The sequence below is a fragment of the Histoplasma capsulatum genome, assembly GCF_000150115.1.
Source record: "Histoplasma capsulatum G186AR genomic scaffold supercont2.7, whole genome shotgun sequence".
NCBI lineage: Eukaryota > Fungi > Ascomycota > Eurotiomycetes > Onygenales > Ajellomycetaceae > Histoplasma > Histoplasma capsulatum.
The window spans coordinates 1,123,720-1,148,665 of record NW_025544807.1 but is presented as its reverse complement, the minus strand read 5'-3'; the positions used below and the strand labels follow the sequence as shown (position 1 = coordinate 1,148,665).

The window sequence follows — 24,946 nt, the reverse complement described above, 5'->3', positions numbered from 1 at the left end:
TTCAGCGCGGCTTGAGAGGAGATGAACTGCACATCAGACTTCCAAGTTAACTAACTATATGAATTGCTTGGTAATCAATCGTGCAGGATAGAAGATTGCATCATCACGGCTCAAAATTCTAGTCGCAGTTGGATGGCAGAAACTGCAGGATCCCTGTGTCGATAGTACCACCGCTTACCTTATTCCCGCCTGGGCTGCCTAAGTGAAACGAGGCTTAGCGGATGGCAGATAAGCTTATTTAGTAGCTTGACCTCGGTTGGAGATGAGGTCTGGCAAAGATAGACATATCCAGACGGTGTTTGGCGACATAAATCAACCAGGGCATGCATGAATGTCACTTACGCGGCATATTCTATGCCAAATCGGGGTTGTTCATTCAGCCTGAATCTGATAGGTCCTTGGATTTTATTCTCTCCCATATGTTAAGGTGAACTCTTCTTGATATCGCGATGTTCCTGGGTAGTACGATGGCACTCAAGTTACTGGGGTTACTATCTGGAGAGATATCATCTCATCTCACCTTTCCACAACTTAGGCTTGAGGACATTGCCAGGCCCCAGTGTCATTGTCCATTCTATTCTGAGGTGATTGGGAGTCCATGTTTGCGGAGTTGGTGTAGCTTTTTGACAACGCAATTAGTATGATACCGAGATTGTAAAATTTGGGCATTCTTGGGGAACCGCTGCCAATGGGTAACTTAGACTGGCAGTCTAAGAAATAAGTCGCGGCGGGCGCCGCTGGAAGTACATGTCCCGGGCTTCCTTTGTTCAAACGTTTTCTCGCCATAGAATCTTTTTGGAATACTCACAAACGTCACCGCATGAAGCAGATGTCAGCTTTGTCGGGGTTTCCTTTACAAGCACTGCGCCGAGAGGTCTGATTTGTAATCTTGCCGAGGCCTCCGGGACGAACACCTACATACCCGAGCTCTCTTCCCGTAACACGAGAAGCTCCACAACCATCCACTCTAGGAGTTGGCCCAGGATAATGCCTACTAATATGCGTGGTGCTTTCTGGTGTGATCGGCTGTGCAGGGGATATAAGTGGCTTGAATATCTGGAAGTCCGTCTATCTTCAGCGGCGCAACTCGACCAACCGGCAACAGTGAAAAACACCCAAATATCAGAAATGGAAGAAGTGCAAGCACAAAAACTGGGTGGACATCCTCTCAATCGCATTGATCTTTGCTCGCTATCCATTGGCAACAATTGTATACCATTGTAATGATACAAGGGGATAGGCGGAAATTGTCTTCGGAATTTAGAGATGTCAGAGGGACACTCTGGCCCTTGGTCATACAAAGCTCGATGGAAACAGTCAACCACAAGGAGAGGAACGCGCTATTAAGTCGCGCCTGTGAATCCTTAAGGATTGCTCAACCTGATTGGTAGCACTAGTACTAAGGCAAGGGGAAAAGGGGAAGGGGAGGGATGGGTTATGGCCATTGGAGTTATTTGAGAAGATATCGTTTTTTCTTGACTAAAGGAGAACCAAAAATTGGGTTGACACGGTTTTTTGTGGAACTCCTTCATGAAACTTTGGCATCTCTCGGTTTATCAGACGCATACTTGCTTTATGACGATAGGGACGGGGATCGTAGAGTACGTGCGAAAAACCTGTAACGCCTCCCCCCCCCCCCCCCCCCCCCCCCCCCGGTTATTTTTGGAAAAAAAAACCTTTTTTTTTTTTTTGAAAAAGATATTTAAAAAGAAACCCCGGACCCCCCCAAACCCAAAGGGGTTTAAGGGGAGATAAATCTAACCCCCCACCATATTATATGCAGCACACTCAACATCTGTTGCAAAATCCTGCTTCGAACCAGCTAATATTGGTATCCAGAGGTATGTGGATGGCGCTGTAGGAGCTGACCACCCAGTGTATGAGGCGTGGAACGATACTCTAAATATTTAATGCACGGACGGTGCACTTGAGGATCTAGTGAATTGCTCTATCTCGATTCGCACAGGAAACACGGGTGTTTCGCGTAAGAGTGAGGATGCCTTGAAGATTCTGGTGAAAGATATCAAGAAATTGCCAACTCTAAACCGAGCGAAGGGCAGAAGCGTTCCGAGCGAGTCATCGAGGGTTACTTTGCCCATTGGAGATATTTCCGCTTTAATGCCCCCAGGGTCTATAGACTATTGGTTTAGAGGAGTATAGGAAGAAGTGCTTCCTCGAGGCAGCCACGGATGACTATTGGACCTCGAAGGAACAGAGTGCCCGGGTAAAGGATTGCGTACATAGCCTCAAAGAAAATAAAAGCAAGGGCAAGAGGAAATTGGAACCAACGGATGCCAGCTCCCCTCTTTCCTTCAATCACCCTCGCTCATGCACAGACGACCAGTTTCTCTTCCACCATTGTTTATGCAGGTTGAACTCGTAGAAGGGTATCGGGGCATTGGCGAATGGTGATAGAATTTGATGGATATCACCTCAAACTCAATAGTGGTCGACATCCAAGGCCTTCAGCTCTAAAATCCTCCCACTAGGAGGTGTTTAAGTACTTGATTGCTGATGGTCGCTTGTTAGGATATATCTGTAGTATCAACGAAAGAAATGACACCAGGTATGATATGTTCTCTGCACCGAAGTCGGACGGTAATCTATCCTTTAGGTATTCAGTGAAGTGCTCATTGATCTGGCCATTGATATCAAAAATCTGATCAATGAGATGATTGTGTTCTTTGCCGATTTGCTCTGCTGTGAGGCAGGGGGTTTCTAGGGCAAAGAGGGGCTCATTCGTTGCTCAATCAAAGATCTATTCAAGAAAAAAAAAAATAATTAGATGATAGGACCAGGTTGGCATACCAGACAACCCAAAGTCCAGATATCAATACTAGCATCCCACGCGTTTCGGTCTTTAAGTTCAGGAGCCCACAATGCTCTCGGTGCTACTGGCCGCTTATCAAATTGCTGATTCCACACAACTGTAAGGATATGTGAGTTTCACACTAGGTATGTTAATCTGGCACGATAATGAATTCCTCTTACCTCCGCCCAAATCACCAATTCTAACCAAGAGTGTGCAGAAGTCTGCATCATCCAGGAAACCCCGAAATCTCTGCAAACGAATCAAATATTCCGGTGTGCTATTATCTCGGCTCATTCCTTCCAGACATCTGACCGAACTAAACTCTGGAGGCGGCAAAAGAAGCTCATTTTGCAAAACTCCAGCAGCTGAAAACAAAATATTATCCGGCTGAAGGTCTGCATCAAGTCTAAGTCAGCAAAATGTCACCACAAGGCTATGAAGTGGGAACCTACCCCAATGAATAATACCTACAGGGTGAGGGAAGTCAAGCCCAAGCAAAAAAAAATTTTTCTGGAAATAGCTTGTACAGATCTGTACATGTACATAGCCTGGTTGTCCACGGACAGTCATCCCTTCACCATCGGATATCATTGAAGGCTAGAGACTGCGGAGATAGCTAAATTATAATAAAATTAACAACACAGAGTAAAAGAAAATTTGCATGAAGGCTAGCTCTAGGAATTATATATAGTGGGAACAGGGATAAGCTAAACAAGGACGTGCAAGGAAAGAGTCAAGGGTTTCAAAATACTCAAATGAATAACACATGTGAAATATCAGCATCATTGCTAGTTTGCTCAGAAAGAATAATAATAACAGCAGGGCGAATTTAAGAAGCCATGTTTCACAACTCATCTTTGACATACATGTAGACTCCGCTCGACAGCATCTGGCGGAACATAGAAAATAAAACGTGGGTCCAGGGAAGACAGTGTTTAATGGCAGTGATATTGCTCCGGCCATTTCTTTCCTGCTAAAACTCAAAGAGGAACCTCATCCAGCTCACCTTCCCCCCCAGCTCCGTTCGTCTTTTTGTCATTAGGAGCCTGATTTCGTTGCGATTGAGGATATGTCTTATCTGCCAAGTCACCATTTGAGGATTCTGCTGTGTCACTCTCATAGTCCGCCTCTGTGTCGCCATATGCAGGAGGCGCTTCCCTTTCATTGACAGGCGATCCCGCATCTTTTTGTCTTGGTTTAATGTTCTCTTTTTCGTCTTTAGCCAGCGGCTGTGGCGCAGACTGAGTTGCGTCACGATTTCCATCTTCAGTATCTGATTCTTGTCCATGCGATGGTCCGTTTGCCTCACTACTGGGCAACGGCGGGCTTGGGAGTTCCTTCTCGGTTGGCTGTTGTTGCGATCGGGAAGCTGAATTTACGCGGTCTATTCGACCGGGTGAAACGGAACCGGAGGAGTTGTTATGGTTTGACACGGTTCGTTGGCGATGTAGTTGCGCACCCACGCTCGGCCCTATTTGCCTCAATTTTGGATCCGCGTTCAAGTAGTACCCGCGTACACTAACAATGGTACCTTCTCGCTCGCATCCGTCTACCCACTCTGGTCGGACAACTGGAATATTCATTTCAACAGCCTTTTCCCAGGCTGCACCTCTGCCTTCCGTACAGACGAAGTGGGTGGTGTCTATGCGCACTGTGTCGATGAGTTTGGCGCCAATCCGATCAACAGCCTCTTCCAGCGATGTCCTTAAACTCTGGGGTAGAACGCCGGGAGTAATAGTGATTCCTGATAAATCGGTCATCTTGTGCGTACGGCAAACCAGTTTCTCTGAACTAAAAGTGCCCGCAGATGTGCGGAGAACGAGGTGGAAAGTGTACTCTGTGTCAATTGCAAGGCCGCTGATTTTGGTGCTAAGCATCTCCTTTGGTCTTGGAATCGAACCAGCCTTGGAGTCATTGCGGTATAAGGACAGCGACTTGAGGGATGCGGTGGCTAAGTTGATTGGGTCCCATTCAAGAACAAGGGATGTTTGAGTCGCATTTCTGAGGCGGAGGACAGGTGCAGACGGTGTATGGATGCCATAGGTTTGCAGGATACGCTTTTGCAGGGATTGGAAAGTGGAAACACTTGCAGCTTCCGCGGCCAGGTTGCGCGACACTGTTATATCAACGATGCTGCCTGATGCTATATTTTTTGGCAGGAGAACAGACGGAAATTCGATCTACAGTGAACAATGTAAGCAGAGCGTTCATGGAGCAATGGGAAGCAGATACAAAAGGGACCAATTGACAGTGATGCTTCAAAGGTCATCTACCGCTGTCATAGCTGAATGTGACATAAACACTGAAAGTGATAGGAACTGTGTAGGCAAGGAAATGGTGGGGATAGATAGAGCTTACAAGTCGATTGTCTTCAGTCAGGAGGACAGCGACGCCAGCATCGACCTTCCCAACAGTCAGAGAAATCAGCATGGCGAGCGAATAAAGGCGACGGGAGGAAGGGCGATAGTGTTATATTGGGAACAGCATTGACATGTCTGATTTATCACAAGATAAGCTGAGGATCTCGACATAACTGTGAAGACGAAGCTGTCAAGATGAGCTGATTACGTCAGAATATCTATTTTCCCTGAACGGAAGTTGGTGCCGCTGCTTTTAAGGGTCAGACCCGCTAGCTTATAGCAGCAGGAGTACTGTCTGCTTCTGGTAGGTATCCTGCTTTCGTCGTCGAAGCCCTGTAGGCGCAACAATACAAGCACGGGGGTTCGAAGTCAAGATATTCGCTCGGCAGTTGCTTCGCTTGCATGTCTCATTATAATGAGCTATAGCTCTACAAAAATCATCACGTATTCTATCAATCACGTGGCCATGTGCCTGTGTATCGAATAGGGTCCAAGGAATCCTGATGTCTGGCGAACAAGCGAACCCAGTCGTGAAGCTATCACTGCCACTTGTAAGCATCGCATGTCTGTGTGTCATAGATCAATAAGATCTAACAAACTTGTCTAGCAATATCAGCAAGATTTGTTCTCAGAACTCAGAGCCGAGGATGAACTAGTAATTCTTGCAAGGGGCCTTGGCCTGCTGCGTGTCGTGACGAATCTATTACATTCATATGATGCAGCCGGCAATAACCTAATCATAGTGGTGGGTGCTGGTAGTCGAGAAAATGAATGGATTGGGGAAGGTGCGTATCCTCACGGTGTTTGACACAGTAAATGATGCTGATGCTTGACATAGCTCTCGCCGAACAATATGCGGTCAGCAGAACTCCCCTGGCCAGAGGCCTTAAGGTGATCAATACCGATAGAGCTACTGTTCCTCTGAGGTATGCTTTGTGACACCGAGAGATATTGTTTATTTATCTCTGACATGATGTGATATAAGGCAAAAAATGTACGCCCAAGGCGGTATCCTGAGTGTCACATCGCGGATATTGGTTGTCGATTTGTTATCCAGTTGAGTTGCCCTCTGCACCTAGTTAAGCAGTTTGCTAATAGAACCAATAGAGTTACTTGATCCTGAAACCATTACTGGCTTGATTGTTCTCCATGCTGAAAAGTAAGAGTTATTTACCCCTGCTAAAGTTGCGGTGGTATATTAAACTTGTTCTAGAATCGTTGCCACCTCGTTGGAAGCATTTATTATCCGTATATATCGGCAATTCAACAAAGTGGGCTTTTTAAAAGCTTTCTCTGACTCTCCGGAACCTTTCACAATCGGCTTCAGCCCTCTAGCAAACATAATGCGGAATCTATTTCTTCGGAAGCCGTCCCTCTGGCCAAGGTTCCAGGTTACAGTAGCAGAGTCCTTGGAAGGCCGGAAGAAAGCTGAAGTCATCGAGCTAGAAATACCGATGACAGACAAAATGCGAGATATCCAAAACGCGGTCCTAGAATGTGTCGAAGCGAACATTCGAGAGCTCAAAAAGGCAAATTCCGGCCTCGACATTGAGGACTGGACGGTGGATAGTGCCTTACATCAAGATTTTGATGTGGCTATCCGGCGGCAGTTGGAACATATGTGGCATCGTGTAACCTCTAGAACAAAACAAATAGTTAGTGATTTAGCTGTCCTGAGGTCGATACTCCAGTAAGTCTAGGCAACCAGCATTTCATGTAGAAATATGGGAGTACTGCTAATATATCTGCCACAGCTCATTACTGACGTACGATTCAGTCTCTTTTATCAAATACCTTGACACGATCATTGCTATGCACTCGCCACCGCCGGGATCAACAAGGCAGAACTACTCCCCTTGGCTGTTTCTTGATGCAGCTCATGTTCTATTTCAAACTGCAAAGTCTAGAGTTTATCGCGGCAAAATTAGCAACCAGGAGTTTATATCTGACACTGCCTCTTTACCAACAGCCCTGGAGCCAGTACTTGAAGAACAGCCAAAATGGTCAGTTCTTGCGGATGTTCTAGACGAAATTGAAAGGAGTACATATCCCAACCCTGTTGCCCCGGGTGGCTCCAATGGAACTATATTGATCATGTGTAGCGACGGGAAAACCTGCTACCAAATCAGAGAATATTTAGAAACAATGCGCATCAAAGTTGAAACGCCCAATGACGAGACGAATGATGAGGTAGAAGTAGATGACAACAAGCCTTCAGGGGAGTTTATGCTTCGGAGAAAACTCCGGAGCTATTTAAATTGGAAACGCATTTCGTCAAAAATTAACAGCAATATGTATGATACTAAATCAAAACAGGAGCCAGGCACGGCGCCAAGGTATAATTCCGTGGGTTCAGCCACCCGCTATCAAGGAAGAGCGCCACCGAACAAGAGACGACGTGTTCGCGGAGGCGGAGGCTCAGGTCTGGCACCAGTCAGAAGTGCAAGCAACAGTGTCCAGCCCGATACGATGGCGTCAGCACAGGTATCAACGCTTCTAGAGGAAATCAAACTTGCTGAGCCGCAAGATGAAGCTATCGGGGTTGAGATCGTGGATGACGACCAGAAAGATACGGAAGATTTCTATCAACTCTATGATATGAACGATCTCCTCATGGTATACTCTTACCAGGGAGACGTGGACGACCATGTCCTTGAAGAAGTCAAGCCACGATATATAATCATGTACGAACCGGACGCAGCTTTCATTCGTAGGGTAGAGGTCTACCGAAGTTCTCACACAGACCGGGAAGTCAGGGTTTACTTTTTATATTATGGAGGTTCGGTTGAAGAGCAGCGATATTTAAGTGCGGTCCGCAGGGAAAAAGACGCATTCACAAAACTAATCAAAGAAAAAGGGGTATGTGTCATGCATTTCCACCTGCCAGTATTACATATGTATCTGAAAACTGACTATTTAAAACCTTACAGTCCATGGCCCTGACGATAACCCATGACAGAAGCACAGAAGATCCTCAGGAGCAATTCCTCCGAACAGTAAATACCCGCATAGCAGGTGGGGGCCGACTCGCCGCAACGGCAGCCCCGCCTACCGTTGTTGTGGATGTACGCGAATTTCGCAGCGCTCTCCCTTGCTTTCTCCATGGGCGAAGCATGATTGTAGTTCCCTGCCAATTGACAGTTGGAGACTACATCTTAACCCCTGACATCTGTGTCGAGCGCAAATCGATCCGTGACCTGTTCAGCTCGCTGAGAAACGGCCGGTTGTATAATCAGGCTGAGACAATGCTGCAACATTACAAAACCCCAGTCCTACTAATTGAATTTGACCAGAACAAATCCTTTACCTTCGACGCATTCACCTCCGCGACAAACACGCATAGCTCAGAAAGCCTATCCAGTAACTTGATAAACCCCACAAATCCGAAATCTGTCCAGCACCTCCTCACACTACTCACACTCGCCTTCCCGCGGTTAAAAATCATCTGGTCCTCCGCCCCTTATCAAACGGCAGAAATATTCGAAGAGCTGAAAAAGAACAACCCTGAACCAGATCCCATCCGTGCCGTCCAAATCGGGCTAGATTTTGATATCACATCCCCTGCTATGGCCGCTGCAGCAACGGGTGCTAGCAACAGCATCATGACAGCGGCGGGCATCGAGCATCGAACCTTCAACCAGCTGCCGCAGGATATGTTACGAGCTATTCCCGGCGTGACGCCCCAGATAGCGGAGCGGCTGATTTTAGAGACGGAGAATTTGCAGCAGATCGCGAATATGGAGATGGAGGAGCTGGAGCCGTTGGTTGGGAAAGAGGTTGGGAGGCAGATATTGCGGTTCTTTCGGAGGAATCTTTTTGATGAAGAGATCGTCGATTGAATAAATGGGCGAGGATTCTTTGGTTCGACTACGATGCGATCGACTTATCGATCGTGAGAAGGCCGAATGTAGTCTACTTTTGGTGGGAGTAGGAGGGATCTGTGTGTTGGTGCTTGGTTACTTTGTATCCGTGGAAGTGTATTGTAGTGATACCCTTATTGGAAATTTGACGAACCTGGCCATGAATGGCTTTTTAAGTGTAATTTCCCCCCCAGTTATGATACCTTGGTTCTACGAACATACGAATGAAATATCAATTACATAGAGCTTCATTTTTAGTTTTCAGTTCATCTATGTGCCACGCTTTCAAACTGCCAAATTTGAATCGTCGTAAAAGCCACTACAAGGGGGAGAAAAAACAAAAGTAGGGCAAGAAATGCAAGCCAATAGAAGGATAGGAAAACAAAAAAAAAGAGGCAGGAACAAAAAAATGTCGATAAAGAGGCACTCTAATAACTAAAGCCGAAGTTTTTAGTAATCGTCAGGTTGGAAATGGATGCAAAAACAAAGCCCGTCCAATCGTAAACTGCGTTCAAGAGGGGGAGCAAGATTGGGAGAGAAGGGGAAACTATCGGATCGATCCACGGTTGACAATACCCAAACTCGTCGCGACTGACGGCCCATCCGACGACCGGCCAAAACCCTGCTTTATAGGTAGATGGATCCTAAGATAGTCGATAGCAATATATGACCGGAATTTCTTGAGTTGAGGATGTCCTGTTTCTATCCCCGTGAGAAGAGAGGCAGCTGAGTGTCGATGCTTGCCTGCAAGTTAACGGTGGTGGTGCAGTTACTTGAACATGGCGGTGGTTGGAACAGAAGTCCTCTACAACGCAACACCAAGGGATAGAGAGAATCACCGGCCTTGCGATTGCTGAAGCCAAATACGTGCATATAGAGGGGCTTTCGACCTCGTCGGATCGGGGTAAATTTTTGGGGAGATATCAGATCTCATCAACGTCGATGTCCTTGTCGTCCTCGCTGCCATCACGATCTTCGTCGAACTCGACGTTGTCATCAATGTCCTCGTGGCCATAGCTGTAGTGATAAAGTTAGCGATATATATATATATATATATATGATACCGATATGTTTAAATGTTGTAAAGGCGAGGCTAAACTTACGTATCAGTCTCGTTAATCTTCGCACTCTCAGGCAACTCGCCATAGGCTTTCAGACTTCGAGCCTCATCGGCATTATACTTGAGGATAACATCGCCTTTCTCGTCTTGATAGTCTCGAAGAGATAGCAGGATGATGTCTCCCTGGTTGATCCAGACCTTCTTACGGAGTTTGCCACGGATATGTGCAAGTCTTTTCTCGCCGTCGAAACAGAGGGCCTCCAATCGTCCGTTGCCCAACATCTTGACAACCTGGGCATATTCTTGACCTTCTTCCTTGAAGGTCAGTTCTCGCTTCTCGTTGTCATTCTCGTTCTTTCCACGACGTCGATTTTTACCACCCTATTTTCCACAGGCCTGAATGTCAGTGAGGTAGATTCACAAAACTGGCAAGGAGGGGTATAAAACATACTTTTCCCTTATTCTTCGGCATGCTGGCTGGTTGTTAAACTGTCCAAGGATTTAAAAGGCAAAGGCTTCTCAAATCCGTTCGTAGCAAGATATCTTCGTGCTGCTGGTGGGATAACCTTAGTGGATGTGGTGGATTTGGTGGTGGTGGTTGAGTGTTGTCGCCTTCGGTTGCGCTTTATGGTGGGGTTCCTCTTTCTGCTGGCCGAATCCGCCACACAAGCTCCGCCGCTATGCCTGATCTGGCAATGTTCAACTCCACCATAAAACTTTTCATGGGGTACGTAGGTACTTTCGACACTGCTAGATTTATGGGGTCACCAATGTACCACGACGTTCTATCCCCGTCTCCAGCTCCGTATTTCAATCAAAACATAGCTAGCTGGCAATCCTACGCGACAGCCCCACACAGCGCAAACATTTTATAATACATACTAGTACATATATGAATTCATGTCAAACAAGATGAGTCGCGCGAAAACAACGGCGACGATCGGAATCGTCTCCTCCAAATGCTCAAAACCGCCCAGGTTCGTCCCTCCCCGGCAGCGCTATTTCGCAGTCCGTTACACACCTGAAAACACGCCCACACTGCGTGCAAAGAGATTTTCCAATGACAGCCACATCAATCTGTACGCCCTCCGGCCCAAAATCGAATATATGTGGGCGATGCGAGAGAAGGGTTGTCTTTGGTGGTCTGCTTCAACCCACGGAGACATCACATCGGAGAGGAGTGTTATACGGTCATGGTGCGCGAGACGGGTGAGGACCGCATTTAGAGACGCATTGAAGGAGCGCGGGTACGACAAGACTGGGCGAAGGATACAGGCTATCAAACAACATGAGCAACAGATACAAGATGGGCGGCCGCTGTCGCAATTAGAAGCCTTGAAAGGGACTTTGGAGATTAACTTCCGACTTGCTGTCAAAGCCGCAGAATACACGGATATCGTACGGGAAGCGGGGATCCTCATTGACGGGATTGAAGCCTACCTCCAGAAGATCGGTGGAAGCGAGGGAAATGCGAAGAATCCTGGCGATGTTGCCGAGCGTAGCAAAGATGGCATGTCTCCATCATAGGGTAAAGGGAAGCGGACTGGCTGCATTATGGCGCTGTTTCTTCCAACTTCCGACAGCTCTTTTGCCCAATGCAATGGGGGATACAAACTGCCTACAGACACAATTTATTGGGGGTAGTTATTTTATCCCAATGGCAGAGGGCGGGCAAATGGTCGCCTTGCGGGAATCTTATTCGAGCTATCCTGTACTCCTGGTCCACTGTGTCCCAGGTGTTCCCACCCAGCCAAGCCATTATAACTACTGGCTATCCACGGCCAGCTCCCTGACCGCATCGCACCAGATTTTCCTCCTTCAACAAATATTCTGCAGGAATTACAACCATGTCATCAGCGAACTCGTCCCATCCCCACATACCCAGCAGGGCTGCAAAAGAGTCCCTTCCTACACAGGATCCCGCCTCACTAATTGAGTTCCTTCATCCGAGCTTCAATTTCCTCCCTTGGGATGGTTGGCGGCATGCCTTCTAATATTACCTCAAAAAGTCAGCACCAACGACCAAACACGGACTAAACATCTTGGATGAATGTATTTTCATATAACAACCTAGATTTAAGACGTAGACTAACCTTTTGGGATCTGCGGGCCCTTAGCTACGAAGTACCGTGCGTCAGGCTTCATCTGTTCACCAGCAGCTGTAGGACCGGCATTTTCCTGCGTCTGGCTTCGCGTTTGGTACGCGGTCGTGTGATCATTTCCTACTTGGGAGCCTTGGTTGGATTGGCTAGCCATATTTCTAGCTAGACAGGATGGATGGGATTGTGTAAGAGATGGTGAAAGTTGAGTTGGTTGCAGAATCGCTGGAGACGCCAATGACGGTCTTAGGAAAGCTGTTTCCAATTTAGTTGAGCCTGTTACAGGATAATCGACCGATTTGGGACGTTGGGAAGGAAAGGGATGGATGTGGTTGATGTCGAGAAGTCGAGCAGTCTGGGGTGTTGCGGGCAGGCAGCATGATTTATACATGGCATGCCCCTGGTTCCGATGACATCACCAAGCCGGGAAGAAGCATGGCAGGCCGTCGATGAGAATCGACCTGATAAACTTCATCTACCTAGCATGTAGGTACCCTTAATTATCTTTGCTGCATATCATTATACCAGGCAATAGCATTACGCATCGAATATCTGCCACCCATAGATCCAGAGCATAGTATGCAACTGCGTTTCTGACTTCGTTGTGTGCTACACAGTAGCATGCGCTGGATTAGACTTCCCTGATGCAATGAGAAGCGAATGCACACTCCATCAATTTCAATAGGTATTTGCAATTACGGACTAATTGATTCTCGTAGATAGCTATTTCCTCCATAACTCCCAAGCAAAAAGCACTTCTTCCAAAGCACTTCTTCCTGTCCTTCACGTAATCCACCGTAATCCACTGAGGCTGTCCTGGGCTTGGCAAGGCTTGGCACTCTCGCCTTCTTCTTTCCCCGATTCCACAACGCTGGACAAAGCCCAACTCCATGCATTCACCCATTCATTCATTCTCCCGCTCTCCTACATCTATATAAACAACTCTTTGATAGCAGTCTCCTTCTGCGGTACTCCTCTCTTCTGCCATATTTCAGGCGGTGCTTAGCGGACAGGGCGGTTCCCAGCTTCACAACGGCGGCTAGTCCTTGGTCGACATTTTCAACACATTCCGCACGCCCCCATACAAGTACCCGGTTGCCTGCTCAAGGGATATATCAGATCAGCAATGAGCACCACGGTCATCGAATATAACTGATGAGACTACCGTTGTCATCTTTCTGTCCGCGAATACTATCCTTAGACCACCGATCATGCCATCCATTCTTACCGATGCGGATAAAGAGACTGTCCGGCGAACGGTCCCCAAACCCTCCAACAAGATACTGGCGGTTGCAGTTGCGCGATTATACGTAGCACATCCAAATCCTCAAAAATGGACCTACACTGGACTACAAGGAGCTGCGGTTCTTGCTAACGACTTGGTTGGGCATACATTTTGGATTAAGTTGGTTGATGTTTCGGTATGCAACGCAATGCCTGCTTTGAGCCTATGCCTTCACACATTCGAATGGTTTACATGAATATAAACTAACGTGGTATGCCTCCGAATAAAGCCCGCTGGTAGAGGCGTTGTATGGGACCAGGAAATTTATGATGGCTTCTCCTATAACCAGGATAGGACCTTTTTCCACACCTTCGAGCTGGAGGAATGTCTTGCGGGATTATCGTTCGCAGATGAGAAGGAGGCAAAGACTTTCTTGAAAAAGGTTCAAGAGCGAGAGAAGAGTGCGAGTAAAGAAACAAAGACGACTCCATTTTCCTCGCTCCGGGGTCAAGGACCGCCTCCAACAACAGGCGGCAAAAGTCATAGTCGTTTTGGGCTTGGTAGCCTCCTCCATCATGGGCATCGATCCTCCTCCGCGCCTACCCATTCCCGCTCCTGCGGAATCTATTATACCCCCAAGACAACCTACTCCACCTCCCGCCCCCGCCCCCTCCTCCGACAGTAACAGAGCTTCCAACAAGCCCGCAACGGAAGCAGACGTCCGCCTTAGATACGATAGATCCGTCATGGAAGGGCCTGCTCGACGAGCTACTTGCCATGGGCATTACAGAGGACCAAATAGCGGAAAATTCGGATTTTATCAAAGCGTATATCGAGCAGAAGCAGGCCGATGAGCTGAACGGTATATCGAAGGAAGCCCCGCCTGATTCCCAGAGGAAAGCGAAAGCTCCACCTCCGCCTCCGCCACCAAATGCCCCACCAGCAGCAGCCCTCAGCCCCCAGAATACAGGAAAGAGGGGTGCACCTCCTCCTCCGCCACCAGCACGACGTGGCCGCGCTCCCTCCCCACCACCTGCACGCGAGCCTTCTCCCCCATCCCCGCCCCGGGAACCTTCTCCAGTTCGACCACGTTTCAAGGCACCTCCTCCCATCGCGGAGGCGGGCAAATTCGCCAATGCTCTCCCGGGCAGCCATAGGGCTTCATCAGGTTCAAATGCAGCCCGGCCGGGAGTACCAGCCCCGCCGCTGCCACCAAAAACTCCTTTGGAAGGAGAACGAAAAGTGTCCGCCCCACAACTGCCCAGTCGAAACCCAGTCCTCCCGCCTCGGCGTGAAGTTAGTCCTGGATTACCTCCCGCTTTACCACCCAAGATTCCCCATGCTACTCCTCCGCCCCCGCCACCACGCCCTCAAGCTTCTCCAACTTCAACTCCCCAGTCACAACACCTGCTGCCGCCGCAAACAGTCCCAGTACCACTCCCAGTGCGTCCTGCACCGCCGCCCACATCAGCTCCTGCACCGCCTCCTCCGCCTCCGGCTCCCGCACCAGGACCAGTACCGTCATCGAGCCCAACGCCACCTCCACCTCCACCTCCGCCTCCAGCTCCAGCTCCCGCTAGTACTGGACCGGTCCCGCCCCCGCCCCCGCCTCCGACTACTGGTCTTCCTCGCCCTCCTCCCCGTTCTGCACCTTCAAATAGTGTCCCTCCACCTCCTCCTCCGCCCTCTGGAGGCGCCCCTCCACCCCCACCTCCTCCATCTGCAGGTGCTCCTCCTCCTCCTCCTCCACCGCCGCCGCCAGGTTCCGCAGCTAACAGCGCTGGTCCTCCGCCGCCACCGCCAGCGTCATCAGCACGCCCGTCGTCCCTTCCCAAATCACCAGGGAACGACGATCTTCTAGCTTCAATCCGTGCAGGAACAGGTCTTCGAAAAGTCAAAGACAGCGAGAAACGAGATCGAAGCGCTGCCATGGTTCCAGGTGCAAGCAGCGAGACTCCTTCCTCACCAGCATCAGGCGCAGGGAGCGCAGATCCAAATTCGATGCTGGGGTCTCTTCAAGCGGCATTGAATAAGCGGAAACAGAAAGTTAGCGGTAGTGGTATGTCTTCTATCTCTTTGTCCTTTTTTATTTAACTCCCCAGTCTACCTCTAATCCCTTCGCCTGAAGGATTCAGAAAACAAAACTAACAAATTTGCAGATGATGAAAAGTCCGATGATGAGTGGTGAGCGTGGTTTTGATCTTTGTTTTGGTCCTGGTTTTGGTCATCATGGTCATCCTTATGGATCCATTTGCTGCCAGCCTTCCTGTTTTGTTGATTCAGCGGTAGCAATGTCATACAATACTGTTAAGACCGTCTGCCTGGGGCACAGGCATTTGGTAACCTTTTTGCGCGCCTTCTTTTCGCTGTCTTGCCTAGGGATAAAATAGCCTTCTTGATTAAGGGATGCCATTCCATATACTGGCGAGTTAAATTAGGTTTTACAATCAAGGTAAAATAGAGATTTCGCGAAAATGCTTCATTGCCACTCGTCCTGGATTAGCGATGGAGTCATGCTGCTCTAATCACCTTTCCTGAGTGATAACATGCTCCACACCCATCGGCGAAACCCCCTTACGTATGATCAGTGTTTGTACTTCGTAGCCTTAGATGACTTCTTCCCAGCATTATGTGATCAGGGCAGCTTGACCTAGCTATGGAGTATGCTGCAACGGAGTTGAAGTAGCCGAAGTGGTTGGTCGGTTATATAAACAATGCCACTTCATTTAAAAAAAAAAGCAATAGATTCCAAAATTGTAAAATCAATAATAATAAATCCAATACTAGGCTAGCGTTGGGAGGGAGGGTGCTAACTTTGGCTGGTTCCAACTGATACATAGAAGATATAAGATCCAACTGCAAACGAAGCCGAATACAGAGCAGTTGCTCCATATATCAAGGGGTTTTTTTTTTTTTCTCTTTTTTTCCTTTTCTTGTTCCAGTTCTTGCTTACGGTGCTGTGGAATGTTTACACTCTGGGTTGCCCTTGCATTTGAATCCTACAACGGGTTTTGGCTGTCTTTACTTCGTGATGGTCTTTAGTTGTTGGCATCACTAATGTTAGGCCGCTGCTGGGGCAAAAGCGCTAATGCTGGAGGAGGGTTATGGTAGCAAACCCATCCTGGATCGAGAAACTCGCTGCGCCAATCAGAGCGGTTCATTTTACAGGTCCCAAGCTTAAAAAAGGGTCCGGATAACTCTATCCGAACCTGACTCTGACGTTTTATCCCCTTGGTACTGGTGCTGACTTCATTTCTCCTTCAACTTCCACGGTGTGTAGAATTGGTAGAACGCCAGAATTCGAGGGACAACACCCTACCAGATATAATCAACAACCTGGAATTTGAAAGTGAAAAGTCAGCCGGCCCCGGGATATCTGGTAATTTCCAGGAGTGCCATCTGCAATTTCCGCAAAGTAGATGCCAAGGCAAAAGACCCTCTCGAACGCAACAGCTGTTGACAGGCAAAGCATAATTGGGCCTTGATGAAGAGATTTCTCTGTTGTTCGGACAGTTGCTAAGCCTTCTTAGGCTAAAGGGTTTTCAACCATTTTCTAGCGGGCTTCAAAGCAATATGCCCCGGCGTCAATTTCCCCCCATCAATCGGCTATCCCGATTGAGTTCAATGTTAGGCTCCATCACCTCTAGCATTCTAATGTGAGCCTCGTATTTATGCGATTTCGATCATAAGAGATCAACAGGGGGGGACCAGTCCATTTTGTCCCCCTATATATTTTGGTCTCCCCTTAAAACACCGAAAAAAAAGAGAGAGAGGAAGAACAAACTTTCCACTCTTTTGAACCAACTCCATCGTCGCTCATTTTCGATTTTGTGTTCGATACTTCTAGCGCCTGGATCTATCTTCACATTTTCAAATCCTCCATCCCCGGAAAAATGCACATCTCCTTGGCTGTGATATCGCTCGGCCTTCTTGGCCTGAGCCGTGCCCAAAAAAAGAGCATCGTGACGGATCTGACGTTTCCTGCTATAGTGGACCCGCAGCCCATTGTGGCCTCTGTGGTCAAGGCGGTAAGATGAATGAACTGTAGGGAGTAGCCTGGATATATATTTTGGCGGACTAAGCAGAGGGAGAACTGAACCCAAGGCTAATATTATTTTCCTCTTGTTTTAGGACCAAACCGAGACCGTACTCCATCTGCAGTGTGCCGAAGGAACCGACGAAACCGAGTGCGGCGCACCAAGCATAACTTACACCCATATACCACCAAGGATAGTGGCAATAGAGTTCCAGGGTGATGGTGAAGACGAAGAGGGGTAAGTCCTTCATACTTCTCTCCATTCCGTATCCCATTCCGCCATCACTTCCCCCCTCCCCACGAGAAAAGAGAGAGAAAAAAACATAACTCATAATTTCGCGCAGCTCGGTACAGTATTCCCTCGAATGCAAAATCCCAGGTGCATCGGCCGACTGTACGAAGATCATAAAATCTTCTCAACCAGACGGAGGCTGGTCCACCATGTCTTCGGCAACTACCCAAGTCCCCACGGCCACCTTTATCACTACCTGGAGGGTCACGATTACAGCAGGCCTGGAGAAGCTGGAAGGCGTTTCCGCCACCCCAGCACCATCCGCCAGTGCAGGAGCCACGCAGACTGGAAGTGCTACGCAGACCGACAATGCTCCACCCACTACTGGGACCAATGCGCCCTCCTCCAGTACTAGCGCCGGTTCAGCTGCAATGCCTCTGGTCACCGCTGCTGCCAACTGGGGTGTTGTCGGCGGTGCTGCCGTGGCAGCCGTGGCTCTTGTTTTGTAAACAGAATTTGCGGTAAGGGGAAGCGAGATGGGGTGTATATCCAGTTTTCTGATTTGATTTATGTGCGATACGGTAGCTGCTGTTGTCCATCGCAGCTTCTCTATATATATGATTTTTGCAACTCTCTAAGACAGGGAATCTATAAGCATGTCGTTGAGGCTATGTAATTCAGTGAAGATTTATTTACTCTTATACGACTCAAATACTACTGGTCAGACAGAACGTTCATCATTGTCAATTTTTAACCGAAAACCTTCAGAAGGACAGATTTAACGGTACTCCTCTGTTCGAGCGCACGTAGCTGTCCAGAAAACACACAAAAATCTTCCATATTTAACCCAAATCCAGTTTTTTATCCAAAGTTTGACTAGCAGATTAGTGCTGTGAAGGGGCGTGTGGCGCGACTGTGCACAGATGGCTTTGAATAAAGGTAACCGAACAACAGCAGAATTTGTTAGTAAGTTATCATGTATGGCATCTGCAAGAGACGATTAACTCGCAGGGACTGGATGCTGGTATATATACGGAGTATAATCAACGAGAAAATTACGGTCGAAGGGTCCATCCAGCTTGGCTTTAATGCAGTGCCTAAATGGGAGAACCGATAGAGTATCTCGAAAAACCATATACTTAACTAGTCATTGTTAGACCCAAGAAATTAGATCATTGCCCGATCTTATACTGTCGCCATAGTTGGAAGTTGAGAATCTAACTCCCTTGCTGCTTAATGAATATTCTAAGAAATCTACGGGTGATACATAGCATTCCACAGCCTGCCTGCCCCGCGTAATTACGGCGCCAAAAGTACTATTCTTTGTGGCATGGAGATGGCGTGGAGATGGTAGTGATCAAGTTTAAAGTTGGCGATCAAGTCCACTCTTAGTTACAGGACATAGGTTGTGGCCGGCAAACATGAACAAGATTCCGCTTGTCATTTAAGAAAATGATGGTTGTCTCTCAAATGCAAGCATTAGGATGGCCTAAGAAAGTGGGAGGAGGAATGGTGTTAATTTCTGCAATGAGCAATTAACTACGTCTTAAATGAATCTTGTATCTTTTTTCTTGATGCTTCAAGAGGAATACATATATAGTGTCCTAGAAGCCGTCTGATCAGCTGTGCTAGATTTGGTTTCCATCAGATCTACCTGTTGATCTCTACAGAACGAAGTGCTTCCAGCTTCGATTTTGTGGTGGGCAACTTCGTACTAGGCATAGATCTATGTGTGGAACTGTGATGACCACTCTTTCAAGATCAAGATCTCTTAGGAAAGTTTCAACATCATCGGCAGTGAACACAAAAGTAGCCGGTTCGCCGATTTCGTGAAGCCAATAGCCATACTGCATGATCAACCACCGTAGAGTTCGGCCATGTTTTTTCTGCAGTGCTACCAAATGGTCTTTTGTAGGTGGAGGATGGGGGACAGAGTTGCCAAAGCCGGGGGCATCACAGACAGTAACCCAACGAAATTCGACAAGCGGATGCATATTTAGAATCACTTCAGGCGTCAAAATCCATTCAAACCCGTCATTAGATTGAGGGTGGTGGAGTATATAGCAGAAGTTCAGCTCTAAGAGAGCAGGCAAATTTCGCTCTGAGAGTACTTCAATCAGATGCTGAGATCTAGTGTGTGCTGGAAGACAGCCGTACAAATGTAGGGCTTGGAGTCTAGGAAACATTGGTCTCTCTGGAATAGAGGCATAACCAGTTGCCCCACTCTCCACGATGGGGTCGTGGGGAGAGAAGAGGAGAAAAAGAGGCAGTGAGTGGGGGTCAAAAGAAAAGACAAGTGTCTCTAAGTCACTAAACCGCTGTAAAGCTTCCGCAAAGATTCTATGGACTCGGTTACACTCTGCGGGATTCGTGTCCCAGAAGGAGTGATTGTCGAAAAGTGATCGGTGCAGGCGAAGCTCACGTAAATTTGAAGACAGACGATTTATCAGCGAGATACATTGCTCGAAAACATTTTCAGCCGTCACAGTGTCTTCAGCGAAATATTTGTCCGAATTGATGTTGCTTAGTGATATATTGATTCGCCTCACGAAACTCAGCTTTCCATGCTCAAGCATATCAAAGAATCGCTGAAGGTCTCGGACCGTGTAGACGCGAAAGTTGCCTCTGAGTAGGAGAATACGAGTCGTAAGCGCGTTTACGCGGCGGGAGGTAAGCAACAGTGCGAGAGAAACTGAAAACCGTCCATTTACCACCCTGTCCATCTGGGGTGTGCTGCGATAGCTAACACTGAAGTTGAAAGAACGGATGGCCATTTCAATCACCTCCTCAAGCAAAAAATCGGGCAAATCCAGGAGTGACGGCATATGGTAGGGTTCAAGACAGCTTCTATGCCAGTTTCACGCGGAATGCATGGCCAATGCCACTCTGATAGGAGATAAAGAACACTGAAGGGCGATATTGGCAGAGGCGACTTTGTTTTGGCTGGGGATTTTAGGTTGCTATCCCTGATGGAAGTGGGGCTCCATTCGGCGGTGGTTGGGCATGCGTTTAGCGTCACGTTTTATGCTTATTTCCCAGGAGCATTGACTCTTGAGAAGATAGGTATATCAAACCCTTTGAAACCCTGTCATCTCTTTATAAAGTACTTCATGAATCATCTGACGGGAAAAACGACGACAAGAGTGAAGTGGGTTGCATGGTTCCCTTATTGGATTGTGGATCGGCCTAATCACTGTCGGTTTGTACTGCACCCGAGATGGGTTTTGATCGTCGACTCCAGGGATACAATACAAAAATGTCTTGGTGTCTGTGAGGATTGCTGCACAGTCAAATCCATTTAGTTTACAGATATACTGTCTCACATCATCTGTATATTCTTCCAGTCTCTTCTGCATGTAGTTCATCTCTTTCTAACTAAGAGATTTATATACATCTGCTGGGAAGATATTATCAGCGGACTCTTCCCAAGAGCTGTATAAATTGATCAAGTTCAATTCAATACAGATCTCAAGAGCCGAAGATTCAGAATTTCTGAAGAGAATGATATGAATGACTTCTTCAGCAGGTTTTTCCTCACAAAATATTGATCTCATCTTTTATATAGCACCATGTTCCCTTTTTTGAGTAAAAAAAAATCTGGCGGATAAACATTCAGCCGACCTCCGACAAAAAACCAAGGTCGAACCTCCATTCCTGAACAATAAGCAGCAGGGAGTAGGCGGTCGGGCTGTTATTACTTTGTTTGCAAACAAGAAAGATCCTCATATGAGGTTGAGAGATGGTGGCCCCATCATCTACCCTCAAGCCCTCAGTTCCGTCCGCGAATCTGCTCCGGTTCCTCCGTTCCCAGTCCGAAACCTCTGCACACCATTACTTCTTCTCCCCCAACACCCCGCCCGTTGCGCATCCGCATTCGCTTCCGCCAGCATGCCCATGGCGTTTCCGATCCCAAGCTCAATCCCAAAGAAGATATACACTTTCCGCATTTCAACAACGGTCACTCGACGAATATAAGCATAACATTCAAACAAATGTGCTGCACAATCAGCCGTGCTCCGCAACCCTCGAAGCTTCTCTCTTCCCTTTCCTCACCGCGCGGCCAGGAAGGTCAACAGATAACCCATCCTCATTATCAGCAATATCATCGGTAGCTCTTGCATCGGCTGCAGCTCCGCGAGCAGCGCTGAATAGCCTGAACTGGCGTGGGGGATATGGCTATCTGCATGCTTTCAGTGGCACAGCGGGGAGAAAGGGGCGGGGCCAGGGTTTTATGCGACGATTGTTTGGTCTACGAGTATCTGAACGTGATGACAGACGCGAGTTGTGGCCGAGTGATTTGCCTATTGGTCCTGTGATGGAGGATGGGCATGAAGGGAACATGTTTGTGACAGGGCGGTCGTTGGCGATGAAAGCTATGAATGAGCCGCGGTTGAGATGCACGGAGCTGGATGAGAATGGAAATGTGACGCTTGTTAGTGGGGAGTTTAAGAAGAGCGAATTGACTGCTAAGGTACGGATTCTATTATTGCCATGGAGGGTGCCAAGTGGATGAGCTAACTTCCGTTCGATATGAATGGATACAGTACGGCCTGCTTCCCCGTGATCTTCGTAAGATCGACTCCTCCGTCCTTCCACATATTCTTGTCCGCCACAGTGCTATTTTAATCAGTCTTCTGCATCTCCGGGTTTTGATAAAGTCAGACCGGGTTTTGGTATTTGATGCGTACGGCTCGACTGACTCGTACACACAGTCGGTATTCATGTATGATCTAGAAGGCAAACTACGTCAGAAAGAGGCGGCAGGCCGGCAGTCCTCACCTGGCGCTCTTCCATACGAATTCCGCGCTCTGGAAGCGGTTCTGGTCAGCGTGACCACTGGACTTGAGGCTGAGTTTGAAGGAGTAAGGGAGCCTGTTGTGCGTGTTCTTCGGGCTCTGGAAGAGGATATAGACAGAGACAAGTTACGACGCCTCCTGATATACTCCAAGAGGTTGGGCACGTTCGAGCAGAAAGCTAGACTAGTGCGCGATGCGATTGAGGATCTGCTGGAAGCTGATGATGACTTGACGGCAATGTATTTATCAGAAAAAGCGCAAGGCGTGCATAGGCAGGAGGTCGATCATCAAGAGATTGAAATGCTGCTCGAGTCCTATCACAAAGTCTGCGATGAAATCGTTCAAGCCAGTGGAAATCTAGTTACCAACATTCGAAACACGGAGGAAATGTATGACTTTAGCCCCACAATCTTCACATCTCCATCAAACTACATCAATCTATAAAAACGCTAACATTGTTACCTATTCCCCCAGTGTGAAAGCAATCCTCGACGCCAACCGCAACTCCCTCATGCTCCTCGATCTCAAATTCAGCATCGGCACCCTCGGCTTAGCAGCCGGAACCCTTTGCTCCGCACTCTATGGCATGAACTTAAAAAACTTCCTAGAAGAATCCGACATAGGTTTCACCGCCGTGTCCGGTGTCTGTTTCGCCTTTACCGCCTTCGTGTGCGCATATGGGCTCATGAAACTACGGAAAGTGCAGCGTGTACGGATGTGGGGGGAGGCAGGGTTGCATGACCGTAGTATTGGCGCCCTGGGGCTCAGGAGTGATAGGCGTGCGGCTAATCGGACTGATTGGCGCTCTGATTTTGTTGGCCCCCTCTGGACGGGGTTGGCTGGTGAGACTCGTGGGGAGAGGTTGAAGAGACTTCGACAGAGGGTTGCGGCTTCTGCGCCTGCTTCGGTGACTCCTCCGATTGCGAAGAATTCTCATGGTTTTGAGAAGCAACACAAAGTGCAGCGGCAGCGGCAGCGGCTACAGCAGCAGCAGCAGCAGCATCAGCATCCGCAGTTGACGGACCATGATGGAGTTGATACCAGCAGCGCGGAACCAGAGCTGGCAAGTACAGCCATCAGCTCTGCCTCTCGATAGTAACTTTACATTCCTTATTCTATGATATGAAGTCGAAGATGATCGACAACCCAGGCCATCTCCTCCCAGAAAATATTACATCCAGCTCCCTCAGTTTCTGATGAATTCCTTGAGGTTATCTCTCGTCTCTGCACATTATACATGGGAGCTAGGCTTATTTTTTCCTCCTTGCGCCATCACATCCTCGTACTTTAAAATTTTTGGACATTCTGATGGGTTCTCAAGCAAATGCCTGCATAAACCAGTTTCATGGTATGAATGTCTCTCTCCTCCGTATCCCAGGTTATTGCTTGTTTGTTCCAACCCCCTGACGCGAAAGCCTGATAGATTTCACATAAACTTGTTCTCAATTCTACACGTTTCCTCTCTCTTTCCTTGCCCTTTTTACTATATTGGCGGATGAACTCTAACTCCAAGTGGCGGCTTGCGATTGTCGGGCATGTGAATTTGCGCCCGCTTCGCCTTCGCTATCTCTTCTATATGCTTTTCCTTTTGGGATTTGTACGTACCTAATGTGCCGCTTGCTACACATCTAAATATTTCACTTATGCATTCAATATCATCTCTTTCCAAGCATGGCGAGCTGTGTCTTTGGATCCCTTTGTCTGATGTGGCTAACACCCCAGATTCTGCGCCGAGCCGCTAGTACTTGTTAGCTGCATGATCGCTGCACAGGCCCCCTGGACTGAATGAAGGAGGCCAGTATCATCCCACGGAGGAGCAACGAGAATCAACCGTTATGGCTGGCCATTGGCAGATTTACCAAAATATGGCTTGGTCCCATCAATACTACAAGGTAAATCGCAGATCACATTTGATGAACTTGGTTACAAATTTAGCAGCTGGATTGGAGGAACTTCCGCCAGGTTTCAATTGTGGATGCCCTGTTGGCTCGCTTCCATTTTTATGGCTGCGAGCTGTGGGGGGAACAGCTGGAGGATACCAAGATTCGGGTTGATTGTACCCGCTCCTGCACGGTTGGGTTCAGTGGTTTTGAGGGAATCCAACCCCGCGAGAGACTTTAACCCAGTAAAAAGCGGACAAATACCGGTCTTCCTTGTGAAGCCATTGACATTCTGGCCCTGTCCAACCCTGATCGTCCGCCCAGAGTGTTTGTGCAGTCAACGCGCATCGTGACTTGTGCTCGAGGCGGTATGGAAGTCTCTGGATGCGCAGTTCAGGGATATTTCAGCACACAGAGCTCCGCCGCAGAGAGGAATCGTAATTGCTCTTCGCCTCGAGACGATTATATCCTGGAATAGTGGCCCATAACTAATCCAGGTCAACTCGGTTCTTCTTCTCGGAAGGGACCCCATCACAGTTCAACGAACAATTTCGAAGTGGGTTTTTGTGTTGATAAGAATATATTT

General features: G+C 48.0%; 10 protein-coding genes across 10 annotated transcripts; 6 read left to right on the top strand and 4 right to left on the bottom strand.

Moving 5' to 3' along the window:
* Nucleotides 1-449: 449 nt before the first annotated feature.
* On the top strand, nucleotides 450-2,160 carry HCBG_05677 (uncharacterized protein; the record flags this gene model as incomplete). The annotated part of the gene is made up of 6 exons (XM_045432726.1): nucleotides 450-559; nucleotides 789-1,220; nucleotides 1,241-1,347; nucleotides 1,486-1,601; nucleotides 1,784-1,841; nucleotides 1,967-2,160. 6 exons carry the CDS (start codon nucleotides 450-452, stop codon nucleotides 2,158-2,160), a joined length of 1,017 nt encoding a protein of 338 aa, XP_045286842.1.
* Nucleotides 2,161-2,746: 586 nt separating this feature from the next.
* Nucleotides 2,747-5,310, bottom strand: HCBG_05676 (uncharacterized protein; the record flags this gene model as incomplete). Its single annotated transcript, XM_045432725.1, has 6 exons — nucleotides 2,747-2,758; nucleotides 2,809-2,927; nucleotides 2,992-3,199; nucleotides 3,679-3,701; nucleotides 3,819-4,992; nucleotides 5,171-5,310. 6 exons carry the CDS (start codon nucleotides 5,240-5,242, stop codon nucleotides 2,747-2,749), a joined length of 1,608 nt encoding a protein of 535 aa, XP_045286841.1.
* A 365-nt stretch (nucleotides 5,311-5,675) lies between these two features.
* HCBG_05675 (ssDNA endodeoxyribonuclease RAD1) lies at nucleotides 5,676-9,991 on the top strand (the record flags this gene model as incomplete). The annotated part of the gene is made up of 8 exons (XM_045432724.1): nucleotides 5,676-5,723; nucleotides 5,780-5,957; nucleotides 6,011-6,098; nucleotides 6,158-6,228; nucleotides 6,280-6,331; nucleotides 6,386-6,862; nucleotides 6,927-8,031; nucleotides 8,103-9,991. 8 exons carry the CDS (start codon nucleotides 5,676-5,678, stop codon nucleotides 9,009-9,011), a joined length of 2,928 nt encoding a protein of 975 aa, XP_045286840.1.
* On the bottom strand, nucleotides 8,495-10,658 carry HCBG_05674 (eukaryotic translation initiation factor 1A; the record flags this gene model as incomplete). Its single annotated transcript, XM_045432723.1, has 3 exons — nucleotides 8,495-10,049; nucleotides 10,136-10,473; nucleotides 10,544-10,658. 3 exons carry the CDS (start codon nucleotides 10,562-10,564, stop codon nucleotides 9,956-9,958), a joined length of 453 nt encoding a protein of 150 aa, XP_045286839.1.
* Nucleotides 10,659-11,004: 346 nt separating this feature from the next.
* Nucleotides 11,005-11,619, top strand: HCBG_05673 (uncharacterized protein; the record flags this gene model as incomplete). Its single annotated transcript, XM_045432722.1, has 1 exon — nucleotides 11,005-11,619. One exon carries the CDS (start codon nucleotides 11,005-11,007, stop codon nucleotides 11,617-11,619), a length of 615 nt encoding a protein of 204 aa, XP_045286838.1.
* Nucleotides 11,620-11,923: 304 nt separating this feature from the next.
* Nucleotides 11,924-12,536, bottom strand: HCBG_05672 (uncharacterized protein; the record flags this gene model as incomplete). The annotated part of the gene is made up of 2 exons (XM_045432721.1): nucleotides 11,924-12,082; nucleotides 12,186-12,536. 2 exons carry the CDS (start codon nucleotides 12,346-12,348, stop codon nucleotides 12,021-12,023), a joined length of 225 nt encoding a protein of 74 aa, XP_045286837.1.
* Nucleotides 12,537-13,402: 866 nt separating this feature from the next.
* Nucleotides 13,403-15,604, top strand: HCBG_05671 (uncharacterized protein; the record flags this gene model as incomplete). The annotated part of the gene is made up of 4 exons (XM_045432720.1): nucleotides 13,403-13,612; nucleotides 13,706-13,976; nucleotides 14,057-15,475; nucleotides 15,576-15,604. The coding sequence occupies 4 exons, from the start codon at nucleotides 13,403-13,405 to the stop codon at nucleotides 15,602-15,604; spliced, it is 1,929 nt and encodes a 642-aa protein (XP_045286836.1).
* Nucleotides 15,605-17,038: 1,434 nt separating this feature from the next.
* On the top strand, nucleotides 17,039-18,193 carry HCBG_05670 (uncharacterized protein; the record flags this gene model as incomplete). The annotated part of the gene is made up of 3 exons (XM_045432719.1): nucleotides 17,039-17,444; nucleotides 17,548-17,690; nucleotides 17,797-18,193. The coding sequence occupies 3 exons, from the start codon at nucleotides 17,310-17,312 to the stop codon at nucleotides 18,191-18,193; spliced, it is 675 nt and encodes a 224-aa protein (XP_045286835.1).
* A 935-nt stretch (nucleotides 18,194-19,128) lies between these two features.
* On the bottom strand, nucleotides 19,129-20,509 carry HCBG_05669 (uncharacterized protein; the record flags this gene model as incomplete). The annotated part of the gene is made up of 2 exons (XM_045432718.1): nucleotides 19,129-19,173; nucleotides 19,400-20,509. The coding sequence occupies 2 exons, from the start codon at nucleotides 20,507-20,509 to the stop codon at nucleotides 19,129-19,131; spliced, it is 1,155 nt and encodes a 384-aa protein (XP_045286834.1).
* Nucleotides 20,510-21,401: 892 nt separating this feature from the next.
* On the top strand, nucleotides 21,402-23,576 carry HCBG_05668 (inner membrane magnesium transporter mrs2; the record flags this gene model as incomplete). Its single annotated transcript, XM_045432717.1, has 3 exons — nucleotides 21,402-22,155; nucleotides 22,229-22,869; nucleotides 22,955-23,576. 3 exons carry the CDS (start codon nucleotides 21,424-21,426, stop codon nucleotides 23,574-23,576), a joined length of 1,995 nt encoding a protein of 664 aa, XP_045286833.1.
* Nucleotides 23,577-24,946: the final 1,370 nt, after the last annotated feature.